This window comes from Lissotriton helveticus, chromosome 11, assembly GCF_964261635.1.
Source record: "Lissotriton helveticus chromosome 11, aLisHel1.1, whole genome shotgun sequence".
Lineage (NCBI taxonomy): Eukaryota > Metazoa > Chordata > Amphibia > Caudata > Salamandridae > Lissotriton > Lissotriton helveticus.
Window position 1 is genome coordinate 1,098,737,923 of NC_136072.1, and position 13,186 is coordinate 1,098,751,108.

Here is a 13,186-nt window from a genome sequence, read left to right on the forward strand (position 1 = left end):
GGGGGTGGCTTCCGATTTAAATATCAGTTAGGTGTTTAAACACATTTAGTTTAAATGAACGCCATCTTCATATATTTAAATACTATTTTGAAGCTCGACAGAGCCCTGTTAGATTACACAATTGAGCACTTTTCCCATTGAAACAGGGGGGTAATTGCTATAGTTGCAATTTTATAAGTGCTTAGGGGCAGATTTATGTTAACTGGCGCATCCCCAGGGATGCGCCAGTTAATGTGCGCCACAGTGCGCCACAGCTCCGCCACCCATGGTGCGTCGCATTTACAATGCGGCGCACCATGGGCCAAAAACGGCACAGATGCGTGACGCATCTGTGCCGTAAAGGTGCCGCATTGTTGGAGTTGCGTCGCAAGCGCGACGCAGCTCCAGCAAGGCTCGGGGGTGCCCTATCTGACCAATGCTGCATCAAGACCTACGCCTGCTTCAAGCAGGCGCAGGCTTTTGACGCAGCATTGGCCTGAAAGTGACTGAGTGAAATCTTATAGATTTCACTCAGCCACTTTTGCGAGGCGCACCTGCCCCGGAACGCCCACCCTGCGCCGGAACGCCCACAAGCGGCGCAGGGCTTTACAACGTGACGCATCTGCCTAGATGCGTCACGTTGTAAATCGTTCGTAGGGATGCGCCACGTTTACGCCGCCTTGCGTGACGCAACAGCGGCGTAAACGTGGCGCAAGGCCTTCATAAATCTGCCCCTTACTATATTGTATTCCATACATATGTTAAGGGGCTTCGAGACAACAACCATGAGTTAAGCCTTGGGATCTTCCGCCAATGGATTGCAAAAGTGTCAGTCACATACAGGCTCAGCCCACAGGAGTGTTAGCGCGTCACCATTTATTTCTATTGGCTGTTGTGTTTTTGCTTACACTGGATCAAGATGAGCTATTTTGCAGTGTGCTGGCGACCCGGTAGCACAGGAGAGTGAGCGTTGACAAAAACATCTAGCAACTGATGCTACACAAACAGGGTTGCTTTCTTTTTTGTAGCATTCATTTTTCAGATGTTTTGTCAGCATTTCCCTCCCCAAGCTTCTAGGCTGCTTGGCGACTATTACAAACACGGCAGCCATCTTTCAAAGTTATTGTTTTAACTCTACTGTTCGAAGAGGGTCGTCACGTTTGCACTGTCGATATAACCCTTTTTTTTCCTATACCATCTATTTTCCTGGTACCTTTATTTAAGTTCGCTCTCCAGAACATAAAGAACAACTTTCAAAGTCAACAGCATACAATACAAATGCCAACCTTATTGGCGCTGCCAATCATTGTTTTTCAAGTTTCACAGTCTCCAACGACCTAACTCAATCCTCTGGCATCCCAAAAGGATGTCGTTGAAATACAAGCAGATGTGTGTGCCTCAAATCAAGAACTAAGGTAGCTCTTAACAAATTACTCTTGGTTAGCACATTAATGTATATCCACTCCCAAAAAACCGTGTGCTATAGGCACCAGGATACTGCTGCATCAGGATAGTTAGTGAAGCACAGACTTAAAGAGCAGGCTGATGCACACTTTTTAGGGAACGAGGATGCTTCAGTGGTACATACAGCCAACAGTAAGAACGAGAGTAAAAGGAAGCTTCTTGCTCTTACAGCAACATATCGCACAGTGGCTGAAACTGATCACTCTGCCCCTGTAACATAGTGCACCACATGTCACAAGGAGATCCAGGGCTGAGGGGAGCACCCTACCCTGAACGCACTGTCGTAACAGATCGTAAAGAGAAGCTTTCTGACAAGCAGACCATACAATAACATGCTGCACAAGGATTGGGAGGGATCTTGTTACCCTGAAAGTATTACATTAACACATCATATAACAAGGGGGTGAAAAGGAGTTCTCTGCTTTACCGTACAAGCCATTCAGGGGCAGAGAGAGCGCTCTTTACTTAACTAACAAGAACTTAAAATACCACGAGTTATACAAAACATTATTCTCACCAAGTGTGAGAGTTCCCTGGAAGCAAGCGAAGAACAACTCCAGAACGTAATAAGCTGTCAAATAACAAGATGAAGCCTGTAAACACTGCACCTAACCAACACAATAGCCCCTCCCCCCGGAAGTTTGCAGACACAGGGTTCCAGCTGAAGTGGTCACATAGGAGGCATTCTCCATACCATGGCGTGGATACATACCACGTTTTCTCGGGTACGTGAGCTGATTTGTAATAAGAGCACATACCTCACATGAAGTGGGACTGTGTGTAGATGCGCGGGCAGCCCAGATGCGTGGGGCAGTTTTGGTGAATGCTGGGCAGTTGTTATGAGGGTGAGGCAGGTCAGAAGAGGAAGGGGGCAAGAGAATATTGGGCAGGTGGGGGGGAGGAGGGTGGGAGAGTTGTAGGAATGCTGAGAGGAAGGTACGGTAATAGAAATAATGGTAAGGCAGTTGTAAAGAAGCTGCGACAGTCGGGAAGAAGGTAGAGGTGCGTTGTAGAGAGGTAGGAAAGCTAGAGTGTGGCACATTTGTGGAGAGGGCGGTCATGGATAGGCAGGTCATGAGTGGGCGGTTAGGAGGTAGGACAGTGGTGGAGAGAGAGAGAGAGTAGCAGTTAAATTGGATAAGGTGAGTGTGATAGAGGTGGGGCACCGGAGGTGAGTGTGGGGCAGTTGTGGAGCGTCTGGGGGCAGTTGAGGTGAGTGAGGGGGCAGTTGTGGGGCGGGTGGAACAGCTAAGGTGAATACGGAGCAGTTAGTTGCTGTAGTGGCGCCTGCGGCATGTGTGTGCAGGGGCCCCGGGATGCTGAGGTGGGACCCGCAGTGCACACACCGGTACCCGCTGGGGTCACCCTCCCGCCTCACCTGGGGGCCGCCGGCCGGAGCTCCGCCGCCCCCTCGCGACCTCCCGCGGGCTCTTCATGCCGCTGGCTGAGCCGGGGCAGGAGCCCTCCTGGTCAGAGCCAGGCGGCCACCTCTCCTTCCGGGCTCCCTCCAGAGCCCGCCTCCCCGGTCCCGTCACTTCCGGTTCAGGCCGAGGGGGCGGGAAAGGGAGGGTCTGGGAGGGCCAGGGGGTGGAGAGAGGAAGGGTCTGTGACTGGTGGAAGGGCCAGTGAGGGGAGGGAGGGCTAGTAGTGGACAGGGGAAGGGCCTGCGGGTGGAGGGAGGGTCTTTGCGAGGGAGGGCCTGGGTGTGGGGAGACGATAGGCCAGTGTGTAGAGGGCGAGCCAGTAGTGGACAGAGGTAGGGCCTGCGGGTGGAGGGAGGGTCTTTGAGTGGAGGGAGGAAGGGCCTGTAGCTGGAGTGATGGCCAATGGATGAGGAGAGAGTGGAAGGTCTTGGAGGGGAGGGATGGGCTTCGGGAGAGGGGAGAGAGAGAGGGGAAGGGTCTGGGATGAAGGGAGGTCCAGGGAGTGGACAGGGGCAGGGCCTGTGGGTGGAGGAAGAGCTTTTAGCGGAGAGAGAGGGGGGAGGAGAAAGGCATCTTGAGAGAAAGGCAGACCTTATATGCGAGGGGGGGAGGGGAGGGCAGGGCCTGTGGGTGGAGAGAGAAGGCCTGTTGGAAGACACATGAGGAGAAAATTACAAGTGAACAAATTACAAAAGCAAATGTTAAGTTTCATGAGCCAAAAGTGACAATTGTGAGCAAACAAAATACAAGAGGTAGCAAACGGTACAATACAGGAGGAAAAAGTGACATGTGTGCAAGTTACAAAAGCGTACTAAGTACAAGTAGAGAGGTATAATACTGCAATAAATGGCAGACACTAAAGCACACGAACAAACGTTATGTGGGCAATGGTGGCACTTGTGCAAGTATCTAAAGCAAACAAAATGTAAGAGGTAGCAAACTGTGTTACAAGAGAAAAGTGACGTGTGCATGTTACAAAAGAGTACCAAACACAGGTAGAAGGAAAACACCGCAATAAATGGCAGAACACACTGGGAAGGCACTTCCATAGTCATGGAGAAAAGGATTCTCTATAATGGAAGGTCTTCCTTCAGATAATAGTGAGGGTGTGAATTAAATTTGGAAGTGTCTTTGAAGGAGGAGAACTTTGAGGTCAGTTTTGTAGCCCTGGGAGGAGGTGGTGGTCCGGAACTGAGGCGGAAGAGGAATGACCTGTGGATGGAGGAATGCCTTTGGGAGGAGAGATGAATGACCTGTGGATGGAGGGAGGGCCTGTAGGTGGAGAGAGCAGTGAACTGTCAGGAGGAGAGAAGGCCAGTAGGATTGGAGGCAGAGTATGGTAGAGATAGGAAAGGACTGTCTGGGGAGTGGGGGACAGGGGAGGCTGTCGAGAACCTGTGGATGGCTTGGGCCTGTGTATGAAGAAGACAGCCTGTGGTTAAGAGAGGGAGAGGAAGACCCATTGGAGGAAGTACCTATGGGTGGAGGTAGGGGAGAACTGTCAAAAAAGAGGGGCAAGGCCTGGAGGTTGAGGCAGGACCTGTTGGGTGGGGGGTTCTGACTGGGGAGGTGGGGAACTGGGGTTTTTGAGAAGGCAATATCCCCATGAAGGGCCAAATGTATGGGCCGTTTGCGACCAGAAAAATGCATTTTGCAATATGCACAAGGCAAAATGCGACTCAGTAACTTTAATACACTGCCCAAGCACACACCCAGTCCAGTTACACAACTACAACTTAATCAGGGATGTATTCCTGGAAAATCTTTTGTTTGTATCTACAAGCCGGTTCTACTTCCGTACCGGCATAATATTGCACAGATGGTTCATTTAATGTACATCAGAATTCCGTGTAACCCTCAAAGTCTTTTAATCATCCTATATGCGATCCCTTATACATGTATCTTGACAAATGTATCCGGTCTCTTCAATTATATATCCAATATTTTATGCCCAGAGTGACTATCACCTTCTAAAAGGAAACCACTAACCGCCCTGTTACATCCTTAATTCTTGCAAAGTATGACTTCTGAATACCCAACTCGGTAACTTCTTACTGCATCTGGGACCAGATGTACGAAGAGTTTTACTGGACCGGTAAAATGCTTTTTGGCATGTACCAACCATATTTTACGAGACCGTAACCAATTTCCGATTCGCAAAATAGGGTTTGCAAGACGTTATTAGTAAGGGGCGTTTTAAAGGTGTCCCTTCCTAATAGCAAGTCGCACTGGTATGTAGGAATATTTTGCAACCGAGAATACGGTTGCAAAAAACATTTGTAGTTACCACCAAATTCAAGTTGGTGGTAAGCCATTCGCAAACAGGAAGGAGACAGCAACATTTTTTCAGAGCAGACAGTGGGCCCAAGGACCACTGCCTGCCCTTAAAAAATGAAAAGAAAACTTTTCTTTTTTTTCTTTAAAACGCATCCTGTTTTCCTTTAAGGAAAGCTGGCTGCATTTGCGACAAAGACCATACACACGCAAACTTCCTTCTCGCTGACCTTTAGTCCCCATTAAATTATCTTTCAGAAGAGAGGAATGTCTTAAAGGTCCGGCCTGCAATCTTCCAACTCTTATTTTAATGTTTACAAACTATTTGCATAATTCAGCTAAGTATAATTTCCACATTTAGGATTGTACACTTAATGTTTTGTGTATGTGTTGAACACACTGTCCAAAATAAAGAAATCTTATGAAAGGCAGCATGATCAGAATCAGTAATAGAAATGGGGAACAGGAGAGAAGAAGAATGAGCGAAATGCGGAAAGGTGGCAAAGAAGAGATCGGTGGGGGGTCATGAGGTGAAACAGTTAACGTAGTTGAGAAATACGAGGTACCATGAAATAAGAAACTTGGGAGAAAAGAGAGATAGGTGATATCGGACGTGAGCAGTGGGATGTGAAAAGTGGCCACAGGAGGCTGGTCAGGAGAATGATTGGGCCGCAGTGGGGCCCTGAGGGATGAAAGATTAGTATATGGGAGTTTAGTGGAGATGTGGGAAGCAGGTAAAATTCTGCTCAGATGGGTGGGTTGAACAGAATTCATGGACTTGATATGGAGTAAGTGTAAGAGTGGCAGTGGGACAAATGCCTGGCTTAACCAGTGAAGAAACAACAAAATGTGCCCCCTCACTCAATCACTTCAAAACTATTTCAAGACCAAATAAACATATCCATTAGATCTGGTCTGGTATCTTTATTTATACCTTGTCTGACTGATTTTTTTCAAAAATTATTATTTCATATGGCAACAGTAGAATAAACAAATATTTACAAAATAACACAATACTTAATTGACATGATGCTACTACCCCACTATGTGAACGTTATTTACAAGTGACATTCCAATAACAATACAATACTCGAATCATAACCATTATCACAAAAAAAGTTTCAAAACACCAAAAGAAATTCAAATTAAGTAACACATATATAGAGAGCCAATTCAAAAACAAGAGAAGAGCGTGAAGCACGTATAATTCGTAATACACAATGAATGTATATCATTAACCCTTGCTGGATTGCCGACGCGTTTCAAGTTTGGACGTGAAGTTTCCAAACTATCATCAGGGCTCTTGTGATTTTTCTGTTGGAATGTAAAAAAATAAACTATTTTAATATTTTAATACAACCAAATGGCCTCTTCTTATCAAAGAAAGAAAGACCGTTTGAATGACATTGAAAGTACCTGCACGTCAATGAACGGTTGGCCTGTGTATGGGTTTCTGTAGATGGACCAAATCCTATATTCAGGACACAACCAGGGTGACTCCAGTGGCAGCACCAACCTGGGGAAACAGGTGTTGCTTACGTTTAACAAGGGGTCCCCAAAGGCTAAGATTTCATCCTATCCTTTATTCACCACCAATTACTGGTAGCGAAACACTGATAGTAAAAAACATTGTCATACCTTTAGTGGTTCAACTTTGTCGCCACAAAAAGTAGGAATTTTTCGGGAAGCAGAGGATTATTTCTTCTTAAAATCCTACATGGAGAATATATACCCATTTAGTATGAACACTCACCTACCACGTTATCTTATAATAATAACAAAATCATTATAGACAAAAATCGTGATAACATACCTTTCACGATTTTCTGAAAAAAGGCGGCAGGAATTTCCACCCTGTATCTGTACACAAAATAGACTAAATCAATGCGCGTTTAAGGTTTTAACAAAAGCTGCATCAAAAGTTATCCCCTGATTGACACCCTGTTCGGTGTGCCAGTAGTAAACGTACCTTTATTTAGTTATCGTTTGTTCACCGCTTTCAATGTCAGGGCCCCGGCCGGGGCACTCGCGGGGAACAATAACCCGATTCTGCTGCCTGTCTGGCACTCGCGTCCCGTCGTGATCTAAGGAGACGCGCGGGAGATTAGGTCGCGTATTGCATGACAAGCGGCAGTCTCATTGCGGGCGATTGACCCTCCTAAGAGGTGCTTACCTCAGATCTCTCTGCTGTCTGCTCACCATGCAGCCGGCGCTTCTCACTCGCAGCTAGCTACAAGTGGCGACGGCCATGTTTCATCCTTAAAGCTACACCGCGGAGTGCAACCGGCTTGATCTGTGGTGCATTCTGGGGTTTGCAGTGTCTTTGCCCCATTCGATCTACTAGAGTCATTCTTGGACCCCGGGGCGGGAATTCAAACTACCCAGTGTTAAAAGGTACTACATTTTGTGGGAAAACAATGAATTTAATCCATTTGGTGCTGGAAAAAATGAGTGATTTTGACTGTTAAATTCATGGGAGGAGCAAGAGCTTGACGAACCTGCAGTGTGGCAACAAGTCTCAGATTCTTGACAGTTCAGACATGTTATTGAGGCCAGTCATAATGCAATTAAATTTTAAAATTAGATATGCTTCTTTTGTTAGAAGCATTTTGTCAATGTCTGCAGGGCGCTGTATATGACTCATGGTGTGTAAAACAGTCCATTTGAAATCATTTTCATTGTGGGACATTTCGATGAAATGTTCTACCACTGGGGCTGTTAGTATTCTTTTCTTAATTCTTGATCGATGCTGCCCTATTCGGATGTTCACCTGCTGATTGGTTTTCCCTATATATAGCCTTTGGCAGGGGCAGATAAGAGCGTAAACCACATTCTTAGTTTTACAATTCGAGAATCCCGAGTGTTTCCATTTTATTCCTTGATGTTCAAAATCGCTACCCTCAATGGTGCTATTACATGAGACACAATTCCCGCACCTATGGTGTCCCTCTACCGGTTTCATATCCCATAGGGCGCGAAGGTCTTGTTTGGGTTGTGTCCTGGGGAGATCTGCTCGCACAATGTGCTGGCCCAAACTGCGATTCTTTTTGTATGCAAAAATTGGGCGTTGAAAGGGGCATTCTAGTTCCTCTAATAGATGCCAGTTCTTGAGGACTGTCTGCCTTAACTTATGCGTGTCTGGCCCAAATGTGGTCACGCACACCAACCTGTCCAATTCCTTTTTCTCGTTGGTTTGTAATAGGGTTTCCCGTGGGGTACAGCGACCTAACTCCTCTTTGTTTGCTGTTAACCAGTGAAGAAGCACCATAGAATGTAAGGACAGCCGGGGAATGTAAGGACGTTTGGGGAAACTAGGGGAAGCAGGTTGAAGGAGCAAATCACAGAATTTGATAGATTACAGTGTTTGGGTGGAGGACTGGAGAATCTGCAAGAGAATGTGAGAAACCTAGCTGAGGCTGTACGCCATTCGTATGGTGGACAACAACTCACCTTTCTTTGCTCCTGTCCTGCTCGCTCACCGACTTCGGTCCAGGGATTCTTTCATGTTGGCTGTAAACTCCCAGTCCTGCTCCCTAATCGAGCCCTCGTAGCCCCACCTGCAGAAGTTTTAGACTCTTAAAAACCTCTTAATAACCTCGCCTACAAAGAGAGGAATACAAATAATGTTAAACCAGTGTTGCCATGGCACTGAGAGCGCCAGAGGTAGGACTGAGGTAGACAGGGCATGACAGCTGCAGAAGACACACTGGTGGGGGGTAGGGCTGGGGGAGGAGAGGGGTGAAGCACTGAGGCTTGGCAAAGAGGGGTGGGGGCCATTAGAGAATTTCAAAGAGGTGTGGGGGGCCAGTAGAGAATTCCAATCATGCCGCAAACATTTTAAGACCCAGACACCCATGTCTGTTGTATACTAGCGCAGAGTGTGGGCACAGATAGTTAAGTAACACTGACATGCCTATTCCCAGCAAGAGAGAGGCTGTGGCATAACCTCCAGAGCTGCTGACTTCGGACCTGGGGAAAAGGGTTCGAGTCTCGGCGTGGGTAAAACTGTGACTTTAAAAAGAAATGAAAAATGAGCTCGGCCAGTTTGCATTGGCAAAGCTACCCCCATGCCTTCTGTCTGCCCGCCTCGGCAGCCATAACAGTGTCAAAAAAGTGTTTATAAAATATAGCGTAGCCATGTTAAAGCTGTGTTCATGGCACAGGACCAATTCAGTGAATAAAAGAGTGCACCGAACAAACGATACATGAATCAACAAGTAAGGGGACATGTAGCAGGGGCAGTCGCCACACAGGAAAAAACACACCCTTAGGCGGGATAAAAATCAACATTTTGCCAATCCAAAGAAAGGAATTCAGAAAGGCAGACAAAGGAACAAATGGAAAGAGGTGGGCGTGGTCTAAATGCCCTGAGTAGATACAGTATTTGCGGCTGCCCGAGGCCACCCAGTGGCCATCAGGAGGGCGGGCCCATAGTCGCAGAGGGCCTCCCCCGCCCCCTACCATCAGTCTTCCACTCCTCCCCGGGCAGGTGGAGTCCCGGCGGGAGGGGGGTGGGCCATGACGCACGTCCGGGACAGCAGGCAGGGCGAGGGGTATTTAACCTCCCCTCGCCATTTTAGTAGCCTCTTTGCCGCTCCGGACGCCGCACGTCGTACTTCAGGGGCACTCTTTTCCCTCCCTACCTCTTACCCTGAGTGTCAGTTGGGGGGGCACCTGTTGGAACTTTTAATGTGTACTTTTTTCGTTGCAGGCGGAGTTACAGGGCGATCCGGAAGCAGAGAGGTGCAGCACTGTACTTCAGCGGGCATATAGGGGTGCCTAAAACCTGGAAACCTCATGGGAGGTCCGGGAACCCGTGTCGGCGCCCCAGTAGTCCTTCGGGCGGTTGTGTGCCTGTGCAACCGGGGGTTTGCCTAAATAAGCCCCGCAAGGGGCGTGAGTAGAGCTATTACCATAATGGTGCAGCATATGGGTGGTTCACCACGGCGCTGCTTGGCTCATCAGGCGGGCAGGTGGCGAGAATGTGGCCTGCCCTTGAATCGCCCGTAAGATAACCCACTATGATTACATAACGTTGTATCTAATAAACCTGCCGCAACTTTCCCCAAACTAACACTGGTGTCATGTGTGTTATTTGCGGGATGTGTGGTGTTGCGGGGCGGGGGTTCTGTTGACATGATATGACTATTAGTAATGCAACCCGTTTTTCTTTAAGGAAAACGGGCTGCATTACAAATTTTGTTTTTTGCTGTATTTATAAAGTAATCACAGACATGATGGTCTGCTGACTCCAGCAGGCCACCATGCCTGTGATTAGAGGCCATTGCCAATGCATCGCAAATTGCGACCTGCCTCAAGAATATTGAAGAGGCCAGTCAATTGCGATTCAATTGGGAATCGCAGTGTCTGAGACACTGTTGTTTAAAACATTTTGTTAGTTCCTAATTGCAAATCTTCAAAAGTCGCAGTAAAGAATTCGCAAAAAGTTTTCATCATACATGTGGCCAAAGTACTTTATTGGCATGACAAGTTAGACATGCGCAATCACCTGAAAAATATGAATTATTACAGTCTGTCTAGTAGCGCCCCATCAGTGAGATAGGGAAGGGTGTTCAGTGGAGGGGAAGACGTTTAAGGTTTAGTTTGGATTGAATTTATTTATTTACTTACATGGTGGTATTACTGTATTTATTTTTGTAACATTTCCATCTAATTATGTTTTTTAAATAATTTTATCGGTATTTATCCATATTTAGTTTGTGTTTTGTGAATAAAGTCCTAAAATTGTATGTTTCCACATTTATTTAACTGATTAACCTGAACTGTTACTTAGATGCCCATCATGTTTTAACAAATTAAGCAGCCAAATATACAAATCAATACACCCATAGATAAACATTTACGTTTTACTACTAATATATGTTCATATGTGCCATTATTCAAGAATATCTTATCCTGTTTTTTAACCCCATGTGCCGTCTGTCTGCTCAGCTGTTGGCCTGGAATTAATGAAAGACAGTACAGAGAGACGCTCAAAAGAAGCCTAATTTTTTGTATTTTTCCAATTAAAAAAAATAAATGCAAACAAAAAACATTGTTTTCTGTCTGGTTTATATAAAACAAAACAGAAAACTAGGAGCCTCTGATATAAATATGTAAACACAATAGAGGCTGTGGGGAAATAATTCTTTAGAGTAAACAGCCTTCTATAGATTTTAGATTAGATTATAGTTTATTGTTTGGTTAGTTAAAACCTTTACAATTTCCACACTAAAAAGATATAGCAGCATAGTTCATAGTTCATAGACAAATTAAAAAATAAAATCATAAAATATTCGTTCATTATGCTAACATGAATGGAACAGTTATCAGTAATTGTTGTAGAATACCGTAAATTGGTAAAGTCTTTCAACCTTTCAGTATACTAACAGTTTACCAAGTGATTTACTGATGCTGTTCTTTTTGGGTACCTAAAACATTTGGGAGGGGGATAAAGATCAATAAGACTTCAAATTTAAAAAATCATTTTGGTGGGGGGTGACCTGAATATGTGATATTCGCTGTAGAGTGAACACTTTAAGAGTCTTTTGGATGCAGTGATAATGCATACTGGTCGCTTGATGACAGAGCTTTTGCCCCTGCCGCTCCCAAAAATTGAACAAAGCGACACGCAAGCTGAACATCTCCACCTCCAAGGCATGCCTTCAGAGCTTGTCTACAGGTTCTTAACCCCTTGCTTACAAAGAGGGGCTTCAGTAACTGTCGCCGTTCAACTTGTAATTTGCCGCAGATGCACAATAAGTGTAGTACACTTTCATTGGTTTCCTCACATAAGCGGCATATTATCTGACCCGAAGATCGTTTCCAAGGGGGAAGTTGTGGCAACAATGGTAAAATGCCCATTCGAAAACAAAGGTATTTTTCTTTCTTCCTCCTATTGAAACCCATGCCTAGCTAAGGTTGCGGAGAGGATTTGACGTAGCTATGCACAACAAACCATCTGTGGGCTCTTTCTGTGAGTGGGTGCACAGACATAATATCGACTCCAAAATATCGTTTGGACAGAATATCGAGTTTTAAATATCGTTTGGACAAAATATCGACAGGACAGAATATCGACAGTCAAAATATCGTTTTTAAGGTAAGTGAAGTAATATCGACTGTAAATAATATAGAAAGTGAAAATATCCAAGTATATAATCTATATAGTAAAAAATATCGTTTTTAGGTCTCGTCCTTTACCATTCCGAAGGAATGGGAAATGGCGAGAATTCAAGTGCTAGAACTGATTGTCAAACCACCGCATTTTTTCGTGGCGTTTTCTTCGAGTGCACGTACAGGCACGCGCTTTTGGCCCATACACTTTCATGGCCATCTGTTCCTCAATGTCCCTCCCACCCTTTGTTTGATCTTGCCGCGAGTTCAGGCTAATGGCCCTCCCCCAGCACAGAGCGCGCATCCCGGCCGCACAGCACATCAAAGGGCTTCTCCCAGCGTGTGCTGTGCGGCTTCTCCTCCCCTAATTATGTGGCCGGCCGTACTTGTGTTTCCCGGCCGCTTCCCGGCCGCTCTTGTATTTAATGAGCAGCAGCAGCATTTCTCCTGCGCCAGGCCACATCAAAGGCTCTGTGCCACTTTCACCCACACAGCAACACTTACAGACACGCAACGCCACTCACACCCACGCAAGCCCACTATCATCCACGCAACGCCACTCACACACGCAACGCCACTCACACACGCAACGCCACTCACACACGCAATGCCACTCACACACGCAACGCAACTCATCCACGCAACCCCACTCATCCACGCAACCCCACTCATCCACGCAACCCCACTCACACACGCAACGCCACTCACACACGCAACGCCACTCACACACGCAACACAACTCACCCACGCAACGCCACTCATCCACGCAACGCCACTCACACACGCAACGCCACTCACACACGCAACACAACTCACCCACGCAACGCCACTCACACACGCAACGCCACTCACACACGCAACGCCACTCACTTACACACGCAACGCCACTCACACACGCAACGCCACTCACACACGCAACGCCACTCACA

General features: G+C 46.4%; 1 protein-coding gene across 2 annotated transcripts in view; it reads right to left on the bottom strand.

Annotated features, from left to right (window-relative positions):
• Window positions 1-2,976, bottom strand: part of GUCD1 (guanylyl cyclase domain containing 1) — a 31,931-nt gene extending 28,955 nt beyond the window's left edge. The window contains exon 1 of one of the 2 annotated variants that reach the window (XM_078667761.1): window positions 2,822-2,976. In XM_078667761.1, coding sequence (XP_078523887.1) covers window positions 2,822-2,879 — 58 coding nt within the window. In that variant the 5' untranslated portion in view covers window positions 2,880-2,976. Of the gene's footprint in view, window positions 1-2,201; window positions 2,221-2,821 lie in introns of those variants that run through there. The other variant, XM_078667762.1, reaches the window with a different exon arrangement.
• Window positions 2,977-13,186: the final 10,210 nt, after the last annotated feature.